This window comes from Panicum virgatum, chromosome 4K (genome assembly GCF_016808335.1).
Source record: "Panicum virgatum strain AP13 chromosome 4K, P.virgatum_v5, whole genome shotgun sequence".
NCBI lineage: Eukaryota > Viridiplantae > Streptophyta > Magnoliopsida > Poales > Poaceae > Panicum > Panicum virgatum.
In genome coordinates, this window is record NC_053139.1 from 3208594 (window position 1) to 3234941 (window position 26348).

Consider the following 26348-nt stretch of genomic DNA (forward strand, 5'->3'; position numbering starts at 1 on the left):
ATTGTTGAGGAGCCCCGATTTCGGTTGTGAGAGGTTTTGTGCTCACCTCACCGGAGTGGTGAAGAGCAACTCTAGTGGAATCGAGATGTGGAGCGGTTCCTTGATTCAAGCCGGCTCAAGATCAAGAGGTTCTTGATAGAGGAGCGGTTGATTCTTGGAATCCACCTCAACGTGGATTAGGGGTGACCGGCAAGTCATCGACACCCCGGGATAATCTCTTGTGTCAAGCTTGGTTACTTCTCTTGCTCACTTTAATACTTGCTTTTACTTTGAGCAATTTACCTTACTAGAGCTTGATTTGTCTCTTGTCACCCTAGGTTGCAAACCCATCTAGAGATAGTAATAGCATGACATAGGGCTTTCCTTTGTTACTAATTAAATTTCTCTAGTGTTGTTGGCCTTAGATTTTAAACCGCCTATTCACCCCCCCTCTAGTCGGTGTTCTTGATCCTACAAGTGGTATCAGAGCTAAGTACTCCATTAATTGCGGATTTAACCATCTTGGAGTAGAACAATGACTAGTGATCATGGGATTCATGTTGGGAAGCCACCGTTCTTTGATGAGAATAATTATGATTATTGGAAGACTAGGATGTCGGCTCATCTCAAAGCCATGAGTAGAAAGCTATGGAGAGTAGTAAGTGATGGATATGTCATTTTGGACCCAAAGAGTTTGACACCCCTAGATGAGGAAAATGAGACACTAAATGATCAAGGGGTTAATGTGCTCTTTAGTGCTCTTGATGTGAATGAATTTAATAGAGTCAAGAGCCTCACAAATGCAAATGACATATGGAAGAAGCTCATGGAAATTCATGAGGGCACATCAACTGTGAAGGAGGCCAAGTTATATTTGCTCAAAGGGAATTTTAGTGAATTCACCATGAAGAAGGATGAGAGTATAGCCGAGATGTTCAACCGGCTAAATGACATTGTGAATGACCTCAAGGGACTTGGATTTGAGGTACCGGATGGGGATTTCAACCACAAGTTTCTTAGATATCTTCCGGAAAGATATGACACAATTGTGACCTTACTTGTAAGGTCAAATGTGAAGACCGCAACTCCCACATAAATATTGGGAGAAATTCTCACCCATGACATGTTCAAGAAATCTCAAGATGAAGCTCATGGTGGAGAAATTGATGTGAAAAAGAAAAGTGTGGCATTCAAGGCTCAAGATAGCAAAAATGAAGAAGAAAGTGGGTGCCAAGAAGAAGAATCGAATGAGGAGATGGCTCTCTTTGTCAAGAGATTCAATAGAATGATGAGCAAGAAGAACTTTGGCAAAAAAATCCTTTTGTGGACAAGACTTGCTTCAATTGTGGTGAAGTAGGTCATATCATTGTAAATTGTCCAAACAAGAAAAAGGACAAGAAAAATGATGAAAAGAAGAAGAAGGAGTTCATCAAGAAGAAAAAGAATGGCCAAGCATATTTTGTTGAATGGGATTCCGATGCAACCTCCGATGATGACGATGATGATGATGACAAGCCATCCAAGGGAGTTGCCGGGATCGCCATCATGGAGGCTCCATCACTCTTCTCTACACCACATTATTTTATGGCAAAGGGTGGTGCAAAGGAACAACAAGATGGTGAACTTGATGAACTTTCATATGATGATCTTGTTGAAATGCTTAATGATGCCGATGAATTCATGACAAAGGAAAATGCTAAGTTGAGGGACTTGAAGTTGAAGTTTACTTGTCTTCAAGATTCCTATGAGGAGCTAAAGACTTCTCATGAGAATCTCAAAGAAACTCATGAGAAGCTTGAGGAAGCTCACAATACCTTGCTTAGTCATGAAAGAAAAGCAACATTGAGCATTGGTGTTAGTTGTGATTTAATTGATGATAAATCTTGTGGCTCTAGCTCTACTAATTCTTTGTGCACCAAAATTGATAACTCATCTTGCAATAAATCTCTCATTATGGAAAATGATTTGTTAAAGAAAGAGGTTACTTGCTTGACTAATGATTTGAGAAAATGCTATGATAGTAGAGCAAAGTTTAATCATTGTTGGGCAAGCCAAAAGTTCACCTTGAACAAGCAAGGGTTTGGATATATTCCTAAGAAAGGGAAGAAGACTTTTGTGCAAACCAAAACTACCTTTGTGAAGAGTAGTGGCAAGCCATATTGTGAAAAATGCAAGAAGGTTGGCCATGTTGAGAAGAATTGCACCAACAAGAAAGTCATATCCTTTGATTCAAGTTACATGCTTATGAAAAATTCAAATGGCAATGTTAGTGCAAAATTTATTGGGATACCTATAAATGGTGCTAAAAATAATGCCATTTGGGTGCCAAAAGTCTTGGTCACTAATGTGGTCACTAACGTTCAAGGACCCAAGAAAGTTTGGGTACCTAAAAGAGTTACTTCCTCTTTGTAGGTGAATTACAAGTCCGGAGGAAGACATTGAGTGCTTGATAGTGGATGCACTCAACACATGACCGGAGATCAAATGATGTTTTCCTCTCTAGATGAGAATGTGGGTGGCTATAGTGACATCATCTTTGGTGACAATAGCCGGGGCAAAGTCAAAGGAGTTGGTACAATTCCTATCTCAAGCAATCATTCTCTTTCAAATGTATTGTTGGTTGATTCTCTCAAGTTTAATCTCTTAGCGGTCACTCAACTTTGTGATTTTGGATATAAGTGTAGTTTCACTAAAGATGATGTTGTAGTGACTAGCTTGGATGGAAAATATCACATCTTTATGGGATTTAGACATGAGGATGTATATCTTGTGGATTTTGCTACTAAAGAGGCAAACTTGTCCACTTGCTTATTCACTCAATCATCTTTGGGTTGGTTATGGCATAGAAGGCTTGGTCATGTTGGCATGAAGCAACTCAACCGACTTTTGAAGCATGATTTAGTAGTTGGCTTGAAGAATGTGAAGTTTGATAAAGATAAGCTTTGTAGTGCATGTCAAGCCGGAAAGCAAGTTGCAAATGCTCATCCCACTAAGAGTGTCATGTCAACCGAGAGACCATCGGAATTATTGCATATGGATTTATTTGGTCCTACAATATATAGATGTCTTGTGGTAATTGCTATTGTCTTGTGGTATTGGTGGAAATTGCTATTGTCTTGTGGTAGTAGATAATTACTCAAGATATACATGTGTTTTCTTTCTTCATGACAAGGCCGATACATATGACACTTTCAAGAAATTCTTTACAAGGGCCGAAAATGAATTTGAGCTTAAGGTGAAGAAAGTGAGGAGTGACAATGGAAGTGAGTTTAGAAACACAAGAGTTGAGGAATGGTGTGATGTGAAAGAAATCAAGCATGAATTCTCAACCAAGTACACTCCGGAACAAAATGGTCTTGTTGAGAGGAAAAATAGAATTTTGATTGATATGGAAAGATCAATGCTCTCCGAGTACAATGTTTCGGATAGTTTTTGGGCCGAAGCAATCAACACGGCTTGTCATGCCTCAAATAGATTGTATTGCCATAGATTTCATAACAAAACCCCATATGAGTTGCTCATTGAAAGGAAGCCAAATATATCATATTTTAGAGTGTTTGGTTGTAAATGCTATATTCTCAAGAAGGAAACTCGGTTATCAAAGTTTCAAAGCAAATGTGATGAGGGTTTTCTTCTTGGATATTCATCTAATAGCAAGGCTTATCGGGTCTACAACAAAACTCATGGCATTGTTGAAGAAGCATATGATGTTGAGTTTGATGAAACCAATGGGTCTCACAATGAACAAGAAAATCTTGATGATGTGAGAAGTGATGGTTTGAGAAATGCAATGAAAAACATGTCAATTGGTGATGTTAGACCAAGAGAAGAAGATGAAGATGAAGATGGTCCTTCTATCTCTATTAGAGTTAATCCTTCAACTTCTATCTTAAATGATCAAGCACAACAAATCGTACAAGATTCAAGTAATGATGATTCTCAAGTACAAGATCAAGTTGGTTCATCTAGTGCACCTTCTTCATCAACTCAAGAACACATTGTTCCTCAAAGAATTCATCATGTTCTTGCAAAGGATCATCCGGTGGATCAAATCATGGGTGATATTAGTAAGGGTGTCCAAACTCGATCTCGCATTGCTTCATTTTGTGAACATTATTCTTTTGTATCTTTTCTTGAACCTAACCGTGTAGATGAAGCATTGAGAGATCCGGATTGGGTGAATGCTATGCATGAAGAATTAAATAATTTCACCCGGAATTAAGTTTGGGATTTAGTTGAGAGGCCCAAGAATTATAATGTTATTGGCACTAAATGGGTTTTTAGAAACAAGCAAAATGAAGATGGAATGGTTGTGAGAAACAAGTGAAGATTGGTAGCTCAAGGCTTCACTCAAGTCGAAGGTTTGGATTTCGGTGAAAATTTTGCTCCCGTTGCTAGATTAGAAGCTATTAGAATTTTATTAGCTTATGCTTGCTCTCACAACATTAAATTTTTTCAAATGGATGTGAAAAGTGCTTTCTTGAATGGCAAGATTAGTGAACTTGTTTTTGTTGAGCAACCTCTCGGTTTTGAAGATCCCAAGAAGCCAAATCATGTATACAAGCTCTCTAAAGCTCTTTATGGTGTTAAGCAAGCTCCACGAGCTTGGTATGAAAGATTGAGGGATTTTCTTATCTCTAAGGGATTCAAAATTGGTAAGGTTGATACTACTTTGTTCACTAAAGATATTGGTAAAGATTTGTTTGTTTGTCAAATTTATGTTGATGATATTATCTTTGGTTCAACTAACCCAAGTTTTTGTGAGGAATTTGGTGAAATGATGTCTAGAGAATTTGAGATGTCCATGATTGGTGAATTGAGTTTCTTTCTTGGACTTCAAATCAAGCAACTCAAGGAAGGCACCTTTGTGTGCCAATCAAAATATGTGAAGGATATCTTGAAAAAATTTGGTATGAAAGATGCAAAACCAATCAAGGCTCCTATGGCCACAAATGGGCATCTCGACCTAGATGAGGGAGGTAACCCGGTTGACCAAAAGCTTTATCGTTCTATGATTGGTAGTTTGTTTTATTTGACCGCATCTAGGCCCGACATCATGTTTAGTGTTTGCAAGTGTGCACGATTTCAAGCCGCACCTAGAGAATGTCATTTGACCGCCGTCAAAAGGATCTTGAGATACTTGAAATATTCTCCTAATATTGGTTTATGGTATCCCAAGGGTGCTCATTTTGATTTTGTTGGATTCTCGGACTCGGATTATGCGGGGTGCAAGGTTGATAGGAAAAGCACCTCCAGTGGTTGTCAATTTCTTGGAAGATCTCTTGTATCTTGGTCATCAAAGAAGCAAAATTCCGTGACTCTTTCAACCGCCGAAGCGGAATATATCTCGGCCGGAAGTTGTTGTGCACAATTGTTATGGATGAAGCAAACTCTTCTAGATTATGGTGTGAAATTTGATGAAATTCTCTTGTTGTGTGATAATGAAAGTGCCGTGAAGATTGCCTCTAATCCGGTTCAACATTCAAGAACCAAGCATATTGATATCCGCCATTATTTTCTTAGAGATCATGTGAACAAGGGTGATATCAAGATTGATGGTATTGACACGGATGATCAATTAGCCGATATATTTACCAAGCCTTTGGATGAATCTCGGTTTTGCAAGTTGAGAAATGAGTTAAATATCATTGACTTCTCAAATGTGGCTTGAAAACTAGCACATGTGGCATATGGTTCTTTCATGCACTAGTTGTTTCAAAAACCGGACTGTCCGCCGTTATAAACCAGTGAGTCAGAGTGCAATTAATGCATGTCAGAACTAGCCGTTAAGCCCTGGCGGACCGTCCGCGCCCCAGGGGCGGACCGTCCGCAGTTAAGAGTTCCACACCACCAGAGACTAACAATGTCTCTGGAACAACTTTGAGATTAGCCTGCGGACCGTCCGCGCCTCAGGAGCGGACCGTCCGCAGTTAACTTTTCAGCCCAAACTAGAGAAACAACCTCTCTGGTACAAAACTGAGATTAGCCGGCGGACCGTCCGCGCCCCATGGTCGGACTGTCCGCCGTTCAACTTTGAAGCCCACACCAGACAGACACCCTTTATGGTACAAATTTGAAATACAGTGGCGGACCGTCCGCCCACCTGGGCCGGACCGTCCGCGAGCCCACCAGAGACTCTGCAAGCTCTCTGGAACGGGCGCGGACTGTCCGCCCCTCTGGTGCGGACTGTCCGCCGTTACTCAGTCAGCTCTCAAACTTAGTTTTTTTCAAATCTTTTCAAAACGCCGTTAGCCCTCATGCATGCAACTAGACATTTTGAGCAAAATGGCACTAAAGACCCGTCAAGCATGCGTACACAACCCCTCTTGATAGTACTGCTATCTATCCAACAAATCCGGTCACTTTTCATCCACTAAACGACTTGTGACAGGTAAAATACAAAAGCCCTATTTTATACCTTTGCCTTGAGCCCGAGCTTTGCTCATCATCTCCAAAACTCCATACGTTCACAATCAAATCTCTTTCATCCGTGGATCAACCTATACTCATTATCTCAAATGAAATCGTTAATCCACAAACCGTTGTCATTAATTACCAAAACTCGAATTAGGGGCCTAGATGTTTTCAATCTCCCCCTTTTTGGTAATTGATGACAACACTAAATTTTGGAGTGATAAAAGTTTTCAAGTCAACTTTATACACTAGGCATAAGGTGGACTTGGAATTGAACTTTGGAAGAACTTACTCATTTTCTTGAAAATTTCAGAATATGGTATGAATAAATTCACCAAGTTCGATGAGTAGAGAGAACTCCCCCTTGATATGTGCATATAAATTTTCATGAATACCAAGTGCACATATATATATATTTGAAACTTTTGACGGAGTTTTCCCTACAAGTGGAAATCGAGGCATACAAGATACAAGATATATATGATATGAAATTTTAGTATGGTTAGCACAACCTCACAACCACAAGATGAACATAAAAGATAAGAGTAGCACAAACTATCATAGTTCATCACACATTTCAAGCCAAATGTTCAAATCCAAACACAGGTCTCAAACCGATCAAACATAAATAAGTAAAGCAATAGTTCAACACAAATAAGCATGAGTGGCAAGCGGAAGCCGAAAGCGAATGATCTCCATGAGAAGTCCATGAGCTCCCCCTAGATCCAAGCACTCCAAAGCACTTTCTCCCCCTTTGGCATCAATTGCCAAGAAAGTCAAACCATTGGCGGTGGAGGAGGTGGCGGTGGGTAGAACGGCTGGTGCGGGTAGAACTCCGGAGGCGGCACTGGAGCCGGAAACACTGAGTAGAAGTGGTCAGTAAACCCTGTGAAGGCTGTGCTGAAAGAATCAAATCGCTGCTCTAGCTGCTCCTGCCTCTGCTCAAGCTGCTCAAACTGCTCAGAAGAGGGCAAATCCTCAAAACGTGAGTCAAGAGTTGCTATATCTGAGTGTAAACTCTCATGAAACCCCTGCATCTGAGCCATCATGGGCTGGAGCATCTGCTGCTGCATGTTCTGAAAGTTAAGGTTCATTTGATTTTGCATCTGACTAGCCAACCCCGCAATCTGAGAGGACATGCTCTCCTGCATGGATGCAAAGTATGGCTCAAAGTAGCCAGCTGGAGGGGCCCACTGCTGCTGTACTGGAGGATGCGGTGGTGGCATGGCATGCTGAGCTGCAGCTGCTCCCATATGAGCATCATCATCACTATCATCTTGCCCCTGTGCTTCAGCATCCATATCATCTCCAGGGAAAGGAGTCAGATGCCTCAAAAGAAAAGCATTGTCATTCTTGAATGGCCTGAAAGGAGTGTGCTTGCTTTCACAGTCCGGTTTTTGAAACGCGGACGGTCCGCGACTTCGCAGAAAAGAGTGTAACGGCTAGTTTTTGAAGGGGTGTCTATATATACCCAATGCCCGGCCATTAGGTGTGTCTCTTGGCCATTTGGACAGCATTCTTGACACATTAGAGCTAAGGCATCCCTCTCTCTCACACACTTGCTTAGAGATTGCATTCTTGAGAGTGTGAGAGCTTCCTAGTGCATTGCATCAAGAGTTTGAGCTTAGTGGCATTAGGGAAACTTCAAGCAAGCGTCATCAATTTGTTACTCTTGGGAGTTGCCGCTCCCTAGACGGCTTGGAGAAGAGGATTTCGTGGAGCACCTCCAAGGAGATTGTTGAGGAGCCCCGAATTCGTTTGTTAGAGGTCTTGTGCTCACCTCACCGGAGTGGTGAAGAGCAACTCTAGTGGAATCGAGGTGTGGAGCGGTTCCTTGTTTCAAGCCGGCTCAAGATCAAGAGGTTCTTGATAGAGGAGCGGTTGATTCTTGGAATCCACCTCAACGTGGATTAGGGGTGACCGGCAAGTCATCGACACCACGGGATATATTCTTGTGTCAAGCTTGGTTACTTCTCTTGCTCACTTTTATTCTTGTCTTTACTTTGAGCAATTTACTTTACTATAGCTTGATTTGTGTCTTGTCACCCTAGGTTGCAAACCCATCTAGAGATAGTAATAGCATGACATAGGGCTTTCCTTTGTTACTAATTAAATTTCTCTAGTGTTATTGGTTTTAGATTTTAAACCGCCTATTCACCCCCCTCTAGTCGATGTTCTTGATCCTACAAATAGGAAGTTAGTTCCTATATTTTCTCTATTTTTAGAATTAAATATATAGATACTATTACCTCCTAGAAGGTAATACTTTATTTTCATCCTCAAGATCTACGGTCCACAGTTATTTTGGAGTACCGTAGCAAAGCCCATTCCTGAAACCACAGTTCATGTTCATCTGGCATACATTTGTTTTTTTTTGAAGTTGTACCCCGAGCAAAGTATGCCGAATTACGAGGCATCACAGAGGGTAACCACTTCCACAGTGGTAAAGGTCTGAGGAAAGGGGACCCCCAGTCCCTCATCCTCTTTAACATTGTTGTGGATGTTCTTACCATAATGCTGCAGAAAGCTGAGAGGCAACATCTAATCAAAGGCTTAGGGTGTGACTTAGTTCCGCAAGGGGTGGCAAGTCTGCAATATGCAGATGATACTATCCTTTTGTTGGACAAAAACATAGGAAAAGCAAAGAACTTGAAAAATGTTCTCTCTTGTTTTGAGTTAATGTCGGGTATGAGGATCAATTATGATAAAAGTGAAATGGTTCCTATGAATTTAGAAGACCAGGAAGTAGAGAATTTGAAAGAGGTTTTCGGGTGCCCTGTGGGGACTTTCCCTATCAAGTATCTTGGGATCCCTCTGCATTACCAGAAACTTAGGAGAGAGGACCTACAATCTTTAATTGACAAGATAATTAAGAGAGCAGCTGGTTGGAGGGGTAAGTTACTTTTCTATATATGCAGGCCACTAGTCTTGATCAAAACTTGTTTGGCAAGTGTGCCTATCTACCTGTTGTCTTTCTTTAAGTTTTCCAAATGGGCTCTCGATCTTATTAACTCTCACATGGCAAACTGCATGTGGAATGACTATGAGGGCCATGGGAAGATGCATCTAGACAACTGGAACATGGTGAACATGCAGAAACAACATGGGGGCCTGGGGATCCCTCATATGAGGGACCTCAATATGGTCCTCCTTGGCTCTTGGGTGAAGAGGTTTTTGAAAGGGGAAATTATGGAGACACATTATAACCCAAAAATATATAAGAAATGCTACAAATATCTTCAGTCTGCCATATTCACAACCTTATGTGTTCTGGAGAGGTGTCTTTTGGGCAGCAAAAGCCTTGAACTTTGGCTATAGATGGGTTGTGGGTGATGGAACTAAAATTAGATTTAGGGAAGATATATGGTTTGGCTCTGCTCCCTTGGCAGCCCAGTTTTGGGATCTGTTTTGCATTTGCAACCAGATTGGAGTCTCTCTCTCTCTCTCTCTCTTGTTTGGGATGGTATGGAGCTGAAACTCACTTTTAGGAGGAACTTTAGTGAGGAAATGATGAATAGGTGGTTCGAACTGACTGAAATTGTCTCTTCTGTGGTGTATAACAATGATGGAAATGCCTTAGTTCGGCAATATGATAGCAAATGGGAATACTCTACTCAATCTTTATATGCTATAATTAACTTTAGAGGAGTTGTGCATGTCTTTACTCCTTCTGTTTGGAAAATTTAAATTCCTCCAAGGATTCAAGTTTTTTTTGGCTCTTGTCCAATAACAAGTTGATGACTGTGGATAACCTGAGTAGGAGAGGTGTTGTTAAACCTATTGAGTGGCAATTTTGTTTAGAATGTGAATCGATTAATCATCTCTTCTTCGATTGTGTGGTAGCCCAATATGTGTGGAATTTGTTTCATAACTTTCCAGGCCATTGCATTAGGAACTTTACTGATTTAGCCGAGAAATGGCCTTGTGGAAAATCTTGGAACTTGACCAACAGTATCTCTGCTGGAATATTGTGGGGGATCTGGCTAACAAGAAATGATTTCGTGTTTAAAAACCAGGTCTGGCGAGATGTGAAAACTGTTCTGCGGAGAATTTAGCTATGTATGGTGGATTGGAAGCCGATGTTCCAGGGGCAGCTAGCACAAGTCATGGCCCAGTGGTGTGCCTTCTTGGAGATGGCCCTCAAGACGCCACTGGCGATCGACTGCTCGCCAAGAAGCTGAAGAAGGAAGACCGGAAGGATGGAGGGCACTGGGCTTGCTAAAAGTCCTATCCCAGTTGGTTCTTGCTTTGTTGTGTTGTTCGCTGGTGGATAACCTTTGTCCGTAGGCGCTCTGTGAGCTGGTCTTAGTCACTGGTGGTGATGTGGGTGCTTTGAATGCTTTTAGTTCTTGTAGAACTCTATTGCTTTATGACTTGTTGCTTCGTCTTAATGAAGATGGGGGCAGGGCATGTGTGCCTGTTTCTCTAAAAAAAAAAGGGAAAAGTCCGATTTACACATTTCAACTATTGCAAAAATCTGATTTCCAACCTTCAGTAATAAAATCGGACAACATAGGTCATTCAACTGTCGAAACCAGACAACTTTGGCCCTTCGGGTGGTTTTTATTTTTTTAAAAAAAATAAAAATGTAATTAGATCTAGAAAATCCAAACTAATTCATTTTAAATCGGAACAATATGAAACTTGTACCAAAATTTTTCTAAAAATGTAACCTAACTATTATTGCTCTATTTGAATCTTAGTTATTAAAAAGTAATAGGTATAACTATAAGCAACCAAATATTATAAATATAAAAAATTTAGATCTAAATATCTGACAAATATTGTGCCTATTGATAGATTACATTTTTAGAAAAGTTTTGATACTCATTTCGTAATTTTTTGACTTAAAATGAATTACTTATAATTTTTAGTTTAAAATTAAATATTTTTAATTCTCACAAAATAGAAAACCACCTTCAAAACTATCTAAGGGGCCAAATTTATCCGGTTTCAACAGTTGGATGACTTCTGTTATCCGATTTCGTAGTTGAAGGTTGAAAATCGGATTTTTGTGAAAGTTCGAGGGTATAAACTAGACTTTTCAAAAAAAAAAGTTAGGAGGCATCTGAACATGTATCCTGATTCGCGTTCGCATGATCATGACCCCGCGAATTTCAGTGCTTCCTCGCTCATTATATGAGAGCCTGTATGAAAGTTTTCTGAATTCTATTTGTTTCTGAAATAATAACAGTTGGTCTGGCATACAGGTACAAACGCGCCATGGCGTTTCAGAGTTTCCCACCGCCCGCGCGCGCCTGGTCGTCGGGTCCTTTGGGCCCGACGACCCTGCTCCAGAACCAGTGCGCGCGCCACACCCCGGCGACCTGCTCGATGGGCACCCCCTTCGTCTCCGGCAGGAGCAGGTAAACGAAGGCGGTCATGGCGGCGAGCCACGCGGCGAAGAAGAAGAAGATGCCGGCCCTCATGTGGCACAGCATGGACAGGAACGCCTGCGCCACGAACACCGTGAACGCGAAGCTCACCGCCACCGTGACGCCCTGCCCCGCCGCGCGCACCTCCAGCGGGAAGATCTCGCTGGGCACCAGCCACCCGAGGGGCCCCCACGACCACCCGAACCCGGCCACGTACACGGCGATGAGCAGGATCAGGACCCCCGCCCACGCCTTGCTCACGCCGCCGCTGTCGCGCAGCTCCGCGGCCATGATGGCGCCGATCATCACCTGCGACACCAGCATCTGCGCGCCGCCGGCGAGGAACAGCGTGCGCGGCCCGAAGCGGTCGACGGCGAGCATGGACGCGGCCGTGGCGGCCACGCCCACGACGCCCGTCACCACCGCCGACAGCAGCGACGCGCTCTCGCCCATGCCGATGGTGCGCAGCAGCACCGGCGCGTAGAACGCGATCGCGTTGATCCCGGTCACCTTCTGGAAGAAGGGGATCATCACCGCCATCACCAACTGCGGCCGGTACCGTCGCTCGAGGAGGAGCCCCCGCAGGCCGCCGCCCTCCCCCGCTGCCGCGGCGGCGGCGTTGGCGGCGACGATGTCGTCCAGCTCGTCCCCGACGTCGACGCCGGCGCCGCGGATCCTCTGCAGCAGCCGCGCGACGTCGCGGCGGTCCCTCCCCTGCTGCGCTAGGCTGTTGGGCGTCTCCGGCAGGAACAGCGCGCCGAGGGTGAGGAGCCCCGCCGGCACGCCAGCGACACGCGCCACCCCCACCCGCCGCTGATCCTCTCCGTGCCGTAGTTGATGACGTTGGCGGCGAGCGCGCCGATCCCGACGCTGAGCTGGAACCCGTTGCTGAAGGCGCCGCGGAGCCGCGCGGGGGCCATCTCCGACAGGTACAGGGGCACGGCCTGGTTGGCGAACCCGAGCCCGACGCCGAGGAGCACCCGCCCCAGGATGACCATGTAGATGTTGACGGAGGCGCCGCCGACGGCGGCGCCCGCCAGGAACGCGCCGCCGCCGAGGACCATGGACGCGCGGCGGCCGCGCCCCGCCGTGACGCGTGAGGCCAGGAACGTGGTGAGCAGGCCGGCGACGTAGAGCGAGGAGGTGAAGGCCGTCAACAGCTGGCTGTCGAACTTGCAGTAGTTGCTCACCCGCGTGTCGCCGCGCATCCGCCGGTACATGTCCGGGAAGAACTTGCGCAGGAACGGCTCCATCGACGACACGCCGCCGGCGATCCCGATGTCGTAGCCGAAGATGACGCCGCGCATGCCGGCGGTCATGCAGGACAGCACGACGAAGGCGGTGACCCGCCCGCCGTAGTGGCGCTCCTGGCCCTCGGCGGCGACGACGCCGACCGCCATGGCTGATCGGTGATCACTGATCACAGCAGAGATGTTTGCTCGCAGCGGAGCTCAGGTGATTATGCTGCTGCAGCTGCAGCTGTGGCCTGTGCAGCAGATAGTGTGTCAAATGTAGCAGTCATGGTTGACTGGTTTTCGTTGACCATTCCCGTCTTCTTTGAACGTCAGTGTCAATCACTCAATCAAAGTATAAACCATGGCTTGAAAGGAGTACGAAATGAGCAGAGGAGCACAGGGAGACCACTCGAACTCGAGGCTACCTGCCAAGTGCCACCAGCTGTTGCTATCCTGATGCTACTGAATTTCTACAGGTTTGTGTTGATTAGTTGGACACAGATGCAGATTGCTTCTTGCTCTTGTGCACTAGGCAAATCAGGGTCTATTGCTCGGCTTGTTGCCACCGGGCACGAGATGTAGGTTTTCCAAGGGGAAATTGAAATCCGGGCACGTCACGGGCTGCAAAATTTGACTCTGCTCTCATTCAGAAAAGAAAGAAGAAATTCAATTCTGAATGGCCAACGTGGTTGGCGTCGGTTCATACATTTGTAAGACCTTCGTGTTTGCAACCATCACCAGCAAACAACTTTAACAAAGGGTCTCTGTACCGTATCTTTCAGTTTAATACAGGTACGTTTGATCAAAAAAATAAACTTTACCAAAGTAGATGTACAAATGAATTGTCCAATGCCTCAGGGCTCAGGTAAAGATGGAAAATCAGGCTTCGTTCCAGTTCTCTGAATAACTATACATGAGTGTATTTGCGTTGTATCTATACACATAACATACCATGTACTAAAACCATCAAAATTTGACAAACAATGGATAGAAATGTCCAGTGACGTCAAATCCTTCGGCAAGTCTCCTGTACCTAGCTAGTATTTCTCTTGACCGCATATTACAACTGGCAATGAATAGTACCACTACCATATCAAATCTCACAGCAACGACAAGGCATGATTCATGTGCCTGCAAGGATTCCAATTCACTATACCTTCCATCCAATGAATCTGAACAATAGGAACCCTACCTTAGGGTCCAGGCTTATAGATTTGAGAAGGAACTAGGCACCTTTGGTGCTCCCTCGAAAGCCCATGCCGATATTAGGTGATGAGCAATGGCGAAGGGTCCAGGGACGAACATAGGAACAGGTTCGCCACCTCCCACTTTGAAGTCTTCGGCGATGCTCTGCCCTTTCTCAGCACCCTTGCACATTTGATTGACCTTTAGAGCGTTGGTTCTCTGAGCATTCTCATATTCTGCAAATGTCAGCGCTTTCTTGATGTCTTCACGGCTGTGCCACTGGGCATCTACATGCACGATTAAAGTAGAATTTGGGAGAGTTAAGTTTTATGGTTTGCCCGGAGTCACTACATGGTTAACATCTGGAAAAGTTTTCATTCCTAAAAACTATCGCCAGAACAGGAAATCAATATACAAGTATAACTAAGTTCCATATCTGGACTCTATAATCTGCATACAATCTTGTGTATCAAGTACTCAAGTGTCATGACTCATGAACCAACTGGTTTATGAGGAAGCTTAAACTGTTGTGAAAGGGTTGTAATATACTCAAGCACCAATAGTGTATTGTGTTGTGTAGGAAGAAAATTATGCAAGTATTGCAGGACAAATGGACAGACCAGTCAGTCATGCTAGAAAACAGGAAGCGAAGTTAACAGAATGCAATGAAAAGAATTGACATTTATTTCCTCATAATGTTTTACCTTCAAGCTCCTGCTTATCCACATGTATCTCCAATGATTTAGCATATGCAAAGAAACCCACCATAAGTTGGCATGGCATAGTATTTGGACCGACTGAAAAACAGCATTATATGCAATGATGAACACTGTCAGAATCAGATACAGTATAGGAAAACAGAGCAACTGATAAATTAAGTATTTGTGCCACTGTGTAAATATTTCTGTATTTTGGACAGAATAAGTATCGCCATGACAAATACTTCGAGTAGCATTCTCTAATGGTTTTCATAACGAAAAAAATGACAAGACCATTACCAGGCCACGGTTGGGAGCTATGATATATTACTTGACCGACTTCAATACCAGTCTCTTCCCACGTTTCCCTTCTCACTGCCTCTTCCAGGCTTTCTCCTGGCTACAAACAAAACAGATGCAGTGTAAATAAGCTTGTTCAAATTTTCAAAAAGACAATGAACTTGCTGATTTCAATACAAACTAAAACTTGAGCATAAGTTTTAGGGTAATATTTAACATGAAATGAGCTTCCTTTTAGTTTCAGAAATAGATTTGATTTACATAGTAAAATCACTACTCTTATGATTATAGCAGCGATGCCATTCACTTACGGGAAAAAAAATCCAACCTTTTGAACCCAGTCCCAGGCTACTAGCTACCCGGTTCAGATCATTAAACAGAAACATGTTTGATATTTAAAATTACCTCATTATGAAATAAATAAATACTGGATGTCTCATGTCTGACAGGTCAAAGTCAAACCCAACATCTCAATTTACATGTTTGTAGAGTTTGCAAGTCATGTTTATGACTGGAGGATTACTTTCCCCTTGCAATCAAATTAAATCTGGGTGTTTTGTCAAGCAATTTTGACAAATCTGCTTAACCATTTTCATATAAGCATGGTTAAACGGACACATGGGCAGTGGATGTGTTCACTTGGGCATCCTTCCTTTGCCTGAAAGTCAGGTAGGAAAGTTTGTCCCCCTGTGAACGGTGACACTCTTCTCTCTCATCCCCCCCCCCCCCCCCTCTCCCTCCCATCTTATCTCTGGTCAGTCAAACTCTTCGTATTTCCATTCTAGTAATGGAAATGAGAGGTAGCCTTGATTCGGAAAAAAAGCATGGTTAATGTGAAACATGTCACAAGCTTATTGGATATGTCAGTGTGCTGCCTTCATAAATTGAATAATCTGACAGTAAGCAATTGCATTGTTAAGGTAAACATATTTTTTAGAAAAAGAAAAATATGGAAACCTAAATTTTACCATATGGTTGTGCCTTTTTTACATCTACCACACCCAAAGTCAGTTTAAGAAGATCGTGACAAGAATAGAGAATGCAATGAAACACGTAACAAAAGGCAAATGGTATTATACACAGCTGTGAATAACAACGGTTCTATAAGCAGTAATTTGCACCTCTATAAAACCAGCAAGGCAACTCCACATACGAGGCACAAATCTTGACTGGCGGCTTAAGAGTGCACGGTCATTTTCTTTATCGATGACCAGCATGATCACAACCTGCAAGACCACGTGTATATGAGAGGAGTGGATGCCATCTGTTAGACTGTTAGTGTGAATATTACTACAGTACAGAATAATGTCATTGTGACTAGCAGCACAATGTCTAGTCCCAAATGGCCAAATCCTGATACAAACACTAGAAGGAAGAGACCACAAGTCATACTGGGTCAACTCGAGGGTATATCCTCTTCTTGCAGGACTCGTTGCTGCACTGCTTACGCCTTCCGGCTTCTGTAGGAACAGCCTTCGCTCCACAAGCTCCACAAAATTTTGCCGTATTGTGCCACTCCAGCAGTGCCCGAGCCTGCTCGCGTCAGAATTCAGAAATGAGATCAAGCTTGTTCTTTGAGTTCTCAGGCAAAAAATATTAGTACCTAAGTTACAAGTGAGCAATAGTAATGGTTAAATAAGAACTGAAAAAAAAAATAAGAAGCGCCAAATACATGTCCGGCGATGGCGAGGTCCCCCATGGCGTCCTTGTCGCTCCAGTCCGTGGCCACCATGAGCGTCCTCAGGTCCACAAACGCCGACCCATCCCCGTCCCCGGAGCCGCTGTCGACCCTCGGGCCCTCGTCGTCGCTGACATCGACGGCCCAGTACGCCGCGGCCTCCTTGCCGTCCCCCTCGGCGTGCGCGCCCAGGAAGACGAAGGCGTCCGGGGCCACCCCGGGGACGCGGGAGGGTGGGAGCCACGCGAGGCGCCAGGCCGGCGCCGCGGGAGGGGGAGCGGAGGCAGGAGGGTCCGGGGAGCGCGCGAGCGGGCGGCCCCGGCGGAAAGGGAGGATCTTGGAGAGGTGCGGCGGGTGGGGACTGGCGGCGCCCGCGGCGGCGGAGCTGGGGTCGAGGAGGGAGCGCAGGGCCTCGGCGGCCGCGGAGGGCGAGACGGCGGTGGTGGAGGCGGAGACTCCACGCAGCGGGTTTGCCGCGAAGGCGTGGGCGCGGAGATGGATGGCCATGGCGGTGGGGTGGGTTTGTCTGGTAGCTGCTGCCGGCTGCAGCTTCTTCCCGGCAGAGGAGGGTAGGGTCGGCAGCCACTTGGATTGAATCACTGGACCTGGACGGGGAGTGTCGCTGCCATCATCAATTTGCTTGTGGGCCCCCGTTTCGTCGCTGCCGGAGGCCCATCCAGGCCTTCCTAGCCCAGCAAACGGCAAGGCTCGCCGTCGGCCCGGTATGTCGATCCGGTGAAACAATTTGCTCCCATTTTCAAAGTTGGCATGGCCGCATGTGCAGTCTTCAGCTGCATCTGAAACAATTTACAGGCGCAGATGAAAAATCAAACAAGTTACAAGCACAGCATCCTCTCAAGTGTCATCCTGGCTGCAAAAGGTTTACAACGATACAAGCTTTGCACAAACAGGACAAGTTACAAGCAGATCCACACTAGTGAGCTTCAAGTGATTCAAGTAAAGCACAGGTTTCAAGGGCAGCCAAAAAAGAATGAAGTAGGAGACATGCACCAGCAGAGTAAATAGGCAAACACTCGGGTAACTATATATGATGTTTATGATCAATACATTACGAAAGTACATCAAGCCGTACGATTCAGCAGTCACTGAATCAACACACAAAAAAAAGGGCAAACAGCACACGTAACAATGGGAAAGCTTTGCTTGGGCACTTCTCCACCCTCGCAACCTCTGGGACAGCAGTAGTGCAGTACTTGGCAATCAACAATATACTCGTGTAGGTAGTAGTAGACTCATCCTCCCTTGACGCCTGATGGTGAGTGTGTGACAGCAACCGGTTCCATGCTCGACCAGCAGCTTGTCACATCTCATGGTCTCGGTCACCTCAGTCGTTTCTTAATTTCCGGTGCCTACTACAAAGCAGAACAATTCCTTTTTAGGACATGGAGCATGATCACAACAATGCCTACTACAAAGACTGATTGAAATAAAACAGCACCTCAGAATTGATTGATTGGTCAGGCCTGGTAGATTCATTAACTCTTTTATTTGGTTTTTAACCAAAGATGCATCGCGTATATATTCATCAGAGAAAACCGTAACCGGAAACTGAGCAAGACATGTACCTGCTTCCCTTGGTGCATTGCACCTGTAGCACTCAGTCCTGCTTGCGAAATTGTGCACGTTGCAACCAGGCCTGCCAAAAGTTGACGAGCACAATAAATTAATTTTTTGTTTCAAAGCTCACCCAAAACAACGACATGAGATCAACTTTTAAAAATTTGGATTGTTTATTTAGCATTCATCATAAAAGTAAAACATGCATGCATGCCACTGTTCCTTGCCATGCATACAAAGGCATCATTCATCTATAGTTGGAGATCACCTTGTGCATATCCAGTCACCAGCTTTCCACCCAGCGCGAACTGTGGCGCTGTCACGGCCGCGAGCAAAGTCACCCTCAGCACCAGCTGCACCTTGCCCTGCCGGGAAGTCCCTGACGATAGTGCCGCACTTGAAGCAGCTGCTGCGGCTGGCAAAGTTATGGTAGCCGCAGCTGCAGTACCAGTCGCCCGGGCGGATGTCGAGGGAGGTCAGCACACCACCAGTGCTATAGCCGTCACTGAATTGCAAGTCCGCCCGTGGTTCACGGCAGCGCTGGCAGTAGTCACGGCGGCTGAAGTTGAGGTGCTGGCAGTTCTTGCAGTTCCAGTCTCCAGGCTTCCTCTGGATGTTCATTCGCAGTAAACAGCTAGCTCTGCACACCATGCATATGTCAAGATGTTGTATGGTTCAGAATATACACAGCAAAAGTATAACAGAAGTAAAGATACTAGTTCCTTCATCAGTTTGTATGATATATGAAAAGACATTATAGAAATAACCTTGTTGTGCTGCAATATTATATACACATATATATATGAATATATCAAGGCACCTCTGCAATGAGGTCCATGACGGTCTGTCGGTCAAGCTAGATAGGAGCTAGAAGAATGAGACTGCATTTACGAAACCCTTCGATTCTTTTAGCTTTTGTTAGATGCTGGTACTGCATGCAATCACAAACTAAAAAAGAAAGAATATTTTAAGGCAAGACAAGACAGACACGGAGAAAGTGATGAAGCAAAGGCTGCCTTAAATTAGGCCAAGACAGCACTCCAATCAATCATTTGGACATGTACATCAATCAGTTATATTTCTAAGTTAGTGTCCCAACTCCCAACTGACAAGGAAGCAAGACACCAATCCATACAAGTGAAGTCTCATTATTCTTATCTGTGCCGGAATTTAGTAAACCATCAATTAAATTGCATATACCATGCATACAGCGAACAAACTCACCCTTTACAACTAACTAAAATTAAGAGCTAATTGTTCAAACCAATTAATACTATATTTAGTAGCAATAAAAGATCTATTTTTCTTTTCCAAGAAGAATGGATAATGGACCAAGCTGTCTGAATCTAATACAGGAGGCACAATAACAAAGAGGAACAAGAAGCGAAACATACCCTGTGAACTTGCAAAGCCTCTTCTTTCTTCTTGGTACCAGGGTTTCTGTTGCTGTGTTGTCCTTGTTGTGCGCTTGCTTGCTGTGTTCATTCCTTGTGGTTGGTTCCCATTTTATAGTGGAGGCAGCTCAATAATTGCGAATCTAGGCTTTGCTGTGGAGGCACGGAGATGCTTTGATCTTGGCCTTTCTAACTGAGCTATGCAAATCGAACAAGACTATGAGATGAAAGCAGAAACAAGAATTGAAATATGCAAGAGGAAAGAGATGCTAAAGATAGGAGGATTTCACAGTGTTACATCTTGGATCTACACCACGGGATATTAATTAATTCTTAATACGTATTACAAGTTATATAAAATAAAAACCACTCAAAAGCAAATAAAATATTATATCCATTTTCATATACTTGGCCACTTTGACTTTTCCATTCAAACAGCAAGTGTCAATTTTCGACATATACGTAGGAAAGTGGTTAAAAGTATATAACACCCTTAAAGTACCTTTCATGAAAAAACTATTCACTAATATTGTTTCCACTCAAATTAGTCAAATATTTTTAAAAACCGTTATTAGTGAGAGAATTTAGTAAGTGGTTAGGCAAAACAGAAAAGGGGCTAAGCAGTTTCATATAACTAAATGCACTCAAACTAGCTTTGCATTGGCATGTATAATCCACTATAAAGTTTCAAATGGCTCATTCGGGAAGAAAATAAAGTTGTAAACGAGCATGCAGGGTAAAACCACATGAAGTCCAATGGTACCTATCACACACGACACAGCATGGTGTGCAAATGCCACACCAGTCAAGACTCAAGACTAAAATATATGAGTCAAATTTATAATCCTTTCATATAAATATCTAAGTTGTTTCAAGCCATGAGATAAGCATAAGCCAAGTTGATATTCCAACTTGAGAGTAACAATTTCCATCAATTAAATGACCTGATCAAGCAGATGTTTTTTTGTTCTCTCTCTCTCTCTTTCTAAATATATATTCTCGTGCTCTCTTTTGCTCACTTTTCTGGGAGAAACTATCGTCTAAGCTATCCATGGACAGTTACTTTAATAATTTCCATGAGACAAAGGTGTGAGGATCGAGGAACATATTTCTTTATACTTTGATTCTTCCCCCAAAAATATACTGGTGGAGGTGCATATCTAGCAATGATGCACACTTCGTGTGGCTAATAGAAATCCCAATGTTCCCAATCCTGACAAAAAATGCCACATCACCTGAGGAATTTAAGAACAAAAGAGGAAGAAAAAAAAGAGCGGCCAACAATTAGTCTATTACAAATTCACAATTTAACTGGGAAAAATTTTAAGTACTGTAATTGAAGTTCTAAGCAACATGTGTTTACAGAAAATTTAAGGTAATCGAGTTGTTTACATTAGCCTTTCCTGTAGTATCTCTTATTATGAATTGAAGATGGTTCATGCCATACAATGCATACATTATTGAAAGACATAATAATAATATAAATAATAGTTCTGTTAAAATTTCCATACATCATTACATCAGTAAATCATCTTGTTGAACTATCACCGTTAAGCGCACAATCTGCTTATGCAATGGATCTTTGCTAACCTTTGCTCAGCAGTGTCCAAGAGCAGAATAAAATAAATTGTTCTCTTAACAATGCAAAGTAGATAATATGAATAACTTAAGGAAAAAACACCCACAAGATTTATGGTGAATTGATGATCAAATCAACAGTTTGATAATAAGCATATATTACTTAAAAGATAAAAAAAGAAGACAGGTTCAGCTTCTTTTTTCTTCAGTAAATCTTTTGTCCTTTTACTAATTTAATTGACGGTTTGCAATACTTTTTTCATTCTAGATGCTGAGCTGCCCCCAAAAGATAGTACTAAAGTTGGCTAAATGTTTGATTATATGCTAGAAGCTGATGGACATAACTACAGATTGATTGTATTATTGGGGTAAAATATATATAGCCTTTTGAGAATCGATTCTCCACATATGTGCATGATCTTTAGTCATTCACAAACCTATTCTGATATACAAATATTCTCCCAAATCACACTTTACACAATAATTTAAGATGTTCTATGTTCAACCCTAGTCAGCCATCCGTACTGTTTCATTTGCTAGAAAAGCATCTACTTTTGTTGTCCTTTTTAGAATTTAGATTGGTACTTCTTTTCATCTCCTGCTGTTTCTATACAGAACCAAAACCAAAGTAGTCATATATCATGAAGAAACACTGTACTAAGCAGCAAAACAAGAACAGCAGGAGAATATACTATAGAAGCTGAATTACCGTGATTAAATATTGTGTTCATCAAAGAGGGAATAAGTATGACCGGTAATCAATTGATATGGCTCCCACCATGGCACAAAGCATTCACGGACTTCCTAAAAAAGGGTCATGTTCTCAAATTTGCAAGTTTATACATATTATCTAATTTAGAATGAATATGCTTGAATCAGCTATGGTATATACTTCTTTCCACTGCAGTTACTCCTACGTGGCACAACTTACGGGTGCAGATGTATTGCATACCAATGCAGAACATCGGGTCACAAATGAACATTAAGAAACTTAGGGTTTTCATATATAGACACATCCTCCTCTCACCAATCACATATAGACACATCAACAGTGTGTTCCCTTGGCAATACAAAAGAAAAAAAAACTCACATATCACTATCACAACTATTATTTTCTTGTAACTTCGATTCTTTAGCACCATCTACAAATGCTAGAGCAAGGTTATGCCAACGCTTCTGGCGCTTCTGACTTGGGGAGGCATCAACTCGACGCGGAAAAGGAAAAGCAAGAGATTGAAGACGTTCGCAGTTGCAAATACTGTTTCCACTAGATCATGTTGGTTTACGATTCATAGAATGCTGATCGGCAGAGCAAATCAAGAGGCCCAACTTGATCTGGTGGAGGTGAAGTTCAGCCCGTGTATAGCAACTAAACGGCACTCAACTTTCTGAAAAAGGCAAAAGATGCCAAGGTTCTAATTCCAGATTAATTTCGATTTGCAAGTATTATTCGCCATGTCGCGAGAATAATGTCCCCTGACTCCCTGTTCCCTGAGAGGGAGCTCACATATGCACCGTCCAGTTTCTGTTTTCGTAATACAATACAACCCAAATCCTGCATGTCAGTGGTCTTTTCTAAAGACACAATAGCTGCTGATTGATGTTTTGAACAACCCTTGGACGCGTGATTTGTCCTAAATTGACAGATTAACACAAACCCACGGCCCGAAATTGCAAAGGGATCCCATTTAATAAAAGAACACTATCAAATCCTTGTTGGTCCTTTTTATTCCCCTTATCCTAAATCCCACGGAAAGCAGCAAGAACCGAAAAGGCACCTAAAGACGGAAAGCAGAATGGCAGGGTCAGTGACTCGGTTCAACCTCTCACCCCTCCTCTTTTGCATTCAGAGAGTGAAGTGAAAAATAGCAGCGCAACTTTTGATGGGGGACGACGAAGGAGGGTCAGGCTGGGCCTGCTTGGTTGAATACCTGAAAACCTTGTTGGGCTCGCCTTCCTCCCGGCGGAGCCTCGCGCAAACCGCCGGCGGATGGACCCACGGAGCTGGCGTTCGAGCGGGCATCGCGCCCCGTCGAATCTCTTGGATTTTTCGCGACACCTCCGGCGCCGTCGCCACGGGACGGCCTCATCTTCCCCCGCAAGGCGTGGCGCGACGGGGCAACCGCCGCCACTGGCTGTTAGCATTAGCTGCGTGGCCGGGGAATCCAGGGCGCGGCCTGAACGCCGTGACGCCCCGGCGAGTCCGGCCGCGGGACCCCTGCCGTTGTCGTGTGAACGGGACGCGCAGCGGCAACCGTCGGCCGGAGGCGGCGCCGTTCGCCGCGTCGTCCCCACGCCGCCCGCAGCTGCTCCCCGGTTGGGCCTGGAAGGGCGGTGGCGAAATCTGTTGGGCCGTTGATGGGCCATGCGGAACATATCAGATACTGGGCCAGGCCCAGTTATTAGAACGATTGGGCCGTAGCTTAAGATTGCTGATGAGGCTGGGCTAGATTTGCTTATGGGCTCCATTGTCCCAGACCTGCCTGCTCTTCTGCCACCGCCACCGCCGCCGCCGCCGGGAAACCACCGGCGGTCTGTGTAGGGAAACGGGTAGGCTACGCTAACATCACTACCGCATAAACCCAAGATACTTGCGAGTAGAAGATCATAGATCGTTACCACTAGACGCGCAGCGCAGCGGAAGAAGTCGCGCGTCGATGTAGAGGAAGTAGTCGATCACGTCCCACGAACCGAGCTCCTCGTACTTGATCCCAGCAGCCGATCAGCGCAGCAGTCGCAGCAGCGCCTCCACGGAGTCCACACGTACGGGGATGAAACGCCGGGCGTCGGTGTGCTAGCACCGCACGCACGGCAAGGGCGGCGGCCGAGAGAGAGGGAGGGGCGGCGGCTAGGGAGGTGGCGCGGCTCAGGTCATCGCCCCCTAGCCCCTCCCTCATATATATAGGGCATACTAATGGGCTTCTATCTCATAGGCCCATTAGTAACCCTAATCCCTCTTGGATGAATATCCACTTGGGCCTTTAAACCGTATTGTGATGATGGGCTCTTGGGCATATCACCAACAATCTCCCACTTGCACTAGAGACAATCATACATGCAAGCTTTCCAACATTCCAAACCCCTTAAGTGTGTGACCCGTTAGGTTCATGTGTAGGTGGTCGTGATCGGAAATCATTTCCGAATCACAAGTCAATAGCGGCACCTAGCAGGGCATAGTGACTCACAAATACACATAAAGATCATATCGGCCGAACCATAGATATACTCATACACCGATCCCTTTGCCACACGATACCAGTCAAGCTCAAAGCGAGATGCGTGCCACCTTTGTGATAGCTCGACCATTTTCTCGATCTAATAGTGGATTCTATTCATAACTAACCTTTAGTCATCATGATTAACTCTTTAATCACTTTGGCATGGCCATGCACTTTCAAATCCAACTATCTCGAGGGGCCCAGAGATATCTCTCCCGTTATCTAGGAGGGGCAAATTCCATCTTGATCCGCTCACATCCCATTCCATGTTTCATGACACACCTGTAAGCTGCTTTTGTAACTACCCAGTCACGGAGTAGCGTTTAGCAACCCCAAGATACACCACTACACACAGTGAGAAACAATGGCGATCTCAGGTCTAAGGATCCAGTAGGTATAACACTCAAGAACAACTGATGGCACATACAAAATAACAATCCCAACATTGTCTTGGAGTGGGTCAATCCAACACCATGTTCACCAACATGTGTCCACATCATTAATCCGATATCTCCATATCCATGATCCGTGAAACATGATCATCAATTAATGCATGTGCTAGTCTCATCGTCGTTGTTGTCCCACACAACGACATAAACTAGGGATAATTTAGAATCATATCATTTTCAACAAAGAGTTTCACGAACAAGTCACATACTTGATAATCAATGTAAAATAATCATCCATGGAACAAATAACAATTATTTATCATTACATAAACATACTCATGACACAAAATCTCCCACGCACACTAGAATCACTGATGTAAGTATCTAATACCCATAGATCTCATGTGCGCCTCATGCTTTGGTTGTGGGAGAGGCTTCGTCAACGGATCAGCAACGTTTGAATCCGTGTGCACCTTGCAAACCTTCACATCACCTCTCTCAACAAAGTTACGGATAAGGTGATACTTCCGCAGTATATGTCTGGACTTCTTAGTTGTTCTAGGCTCCTTTGCTAGTGCAACGGCACCACTATTATCACAATAGAGGTCCACTGGACTGGACGCACTAGGAACAACACCCAAGTCAGAAACAAACTTTCTGATCCAAACAGCTTCTTTTGCAGCTTCGGAAGCTGCAATATACTCGGCCTCTGTCGTCGAATCAGCCACCGTATCTTGCTTGGAACTCTTCCAGCTCACTGCCTCACCATTGAGGCAGAAAACAAAACCGGATTGCGATTTGGAGTCATCTCTGTCTGTTTGAAAACTAGCATCGGTGTAACCCTTTACAAGGAGCTCATCTTCGCCTCCAAATATTAGGAACATATCCTTAGTTCTTCTCAAGTACTTAAGGATACTCTTTACAATTATCCAGTGAGGTTCACCGAAATCTGACTGATACCTGCTCGTAACACTTAGAGCAAAGGAAACATCTGGGCGCGTGCAAAGCATAGCATACATGATCGACCCTATGGCTGAAGCATAAGGAATCGTACTCATCCTCTTTTGCTCATCAGGTGTCGTAGCACACTGACTCTTGCTTAGAGTAATGCCATGTGACATTGGCAAGAAACCTTTCTTGGAATCTTGCATATTGAACCGATTCAATATCTTGTCAATGTACGTGTCTTGGCTTAATCCAATTAGTCTTTTTGATCTATCTCTATAGATCCTAATACCCAGAATATAAGCCGCCTCTCCTAAATCCTTCATCGAAAAACTCTTTTTCAATGAGGTTTTAACGGCTTCAAGCATTGGAATATCATTTC

General features: G+C 44.1%; 2 protein-coding genes and 1 pseudogene across 6 annotated transcripts; all 3 read right to left on the reverse strand.

The window, feature by feature from the left end:
- Positions 1-11543: 11543 nt before the first annotated feature.
- On the reverse strand, positions 11544-13786 carry LOC120702554 (annotated as a pseudogene).
- Positions 13787-13845: 59 nt separating this feature from the next.
- On the reverse strand, positions 13846-17457 carry LOC120702555 (nudix hydrolase 19, chloroplastic-like). The gene is made up of 6 exons (XM_039986411.1): positions 16859-17457; positions 16579-16719; positions 16308-16412; positions 15187-15286; positions 14893-14985; positions 13846-14475 (listed from the first exon to the last, which is right to left on the reverse strand). Exons 1-6 carry the CDS (start codon positions 17369-17371, stop codon positions 14210-14212), a joined length of 1218 nt encoding a protein of 405 aa, XP_039842345.1. The 5' UTR covers positions 17372-17457; the 3' UTR covers positions 13846-14209.
- Positions 17458-17883: 426 nt separating this feature from the next.
- LOC120702556 (uncharacterized RNA-binding protein C17H9.04c-like) lies at positions 17884-23689 on the reverse strand. Of its 5 annotated transcripts, none has more exons than XM_039986413.1 (5): positions 23346-23689; positions 19837-20029; positions 18711-19082; positions 18435-18521; positions 17884-18208 (listed from the first exon to the last, which is right to left on the reverse strand). In XM_039986413.1, the coding sequence occupies exons 3-5, from the start codon at positions 19061-19063 to the stop codon at positions 18205-18207; spliced, it is 444 nt and encodes a 147-aa protein (XP_039842347.1). In that variant the 5' UTR covers positions 19064-19082; positions 19837-20029; positions 23346-23689; the 3' UTR covers positions 17884-18204. The 5 variants fall into 5 exon arrangements, with proteins under 5 accessions (XP_039842347.1, XP_039842346.1, XP_039842350.1 ...); XM_039986412.1 differs by having other exon boundaries at positions 19837-20034; XM_039986416.1 differs by having other exon boundaries at positions 17884-18234; positions 18451-18521; positions 19837-20034; positions 23346-23685.
- Positions 23690-26348: the final 2659 nt, after the last annotated feature.

Bases quoted from the DNA above. Each gene is read 5' to 3' on its own strand.
- LOC120702556 (XM_039986413.1), bottom strand. From the start codon at position 19,063: ATGAACATCCAGAGGAAGCCTGGAGACTGGAACTGCAAGAACTGCCAG. The intron at 18,522-18,710 runs GTGATCTCCAAC...AACTTTTGGCAG, and splicing joins GGTGACTGGATATGCACAAG to GCCTGGTTGCAACGTGCACA.
- LOC120702555 (XM_039986411.1), bottom strand. From the start codon at position 17,371: ATGGCCATCCATCTCCGCGCCCACGCCTTCGCGGCAAACCCGCTGCGT. The intron at 16,413-16,578 runs GTATGACTTGTG...GTGGTCTTGCAG, and splicing joins TATACCCTCGAGTTGACCCA to GTTGTGATCATGCTGGTCAT. The intron at 14,476-14,892 runs GTAAAACATTAT...TCGTGCATGTAG, and splicing joins GGATAAGCAGGAGCTTGAAG to ATGCCCAGTGGCACAGCCGT.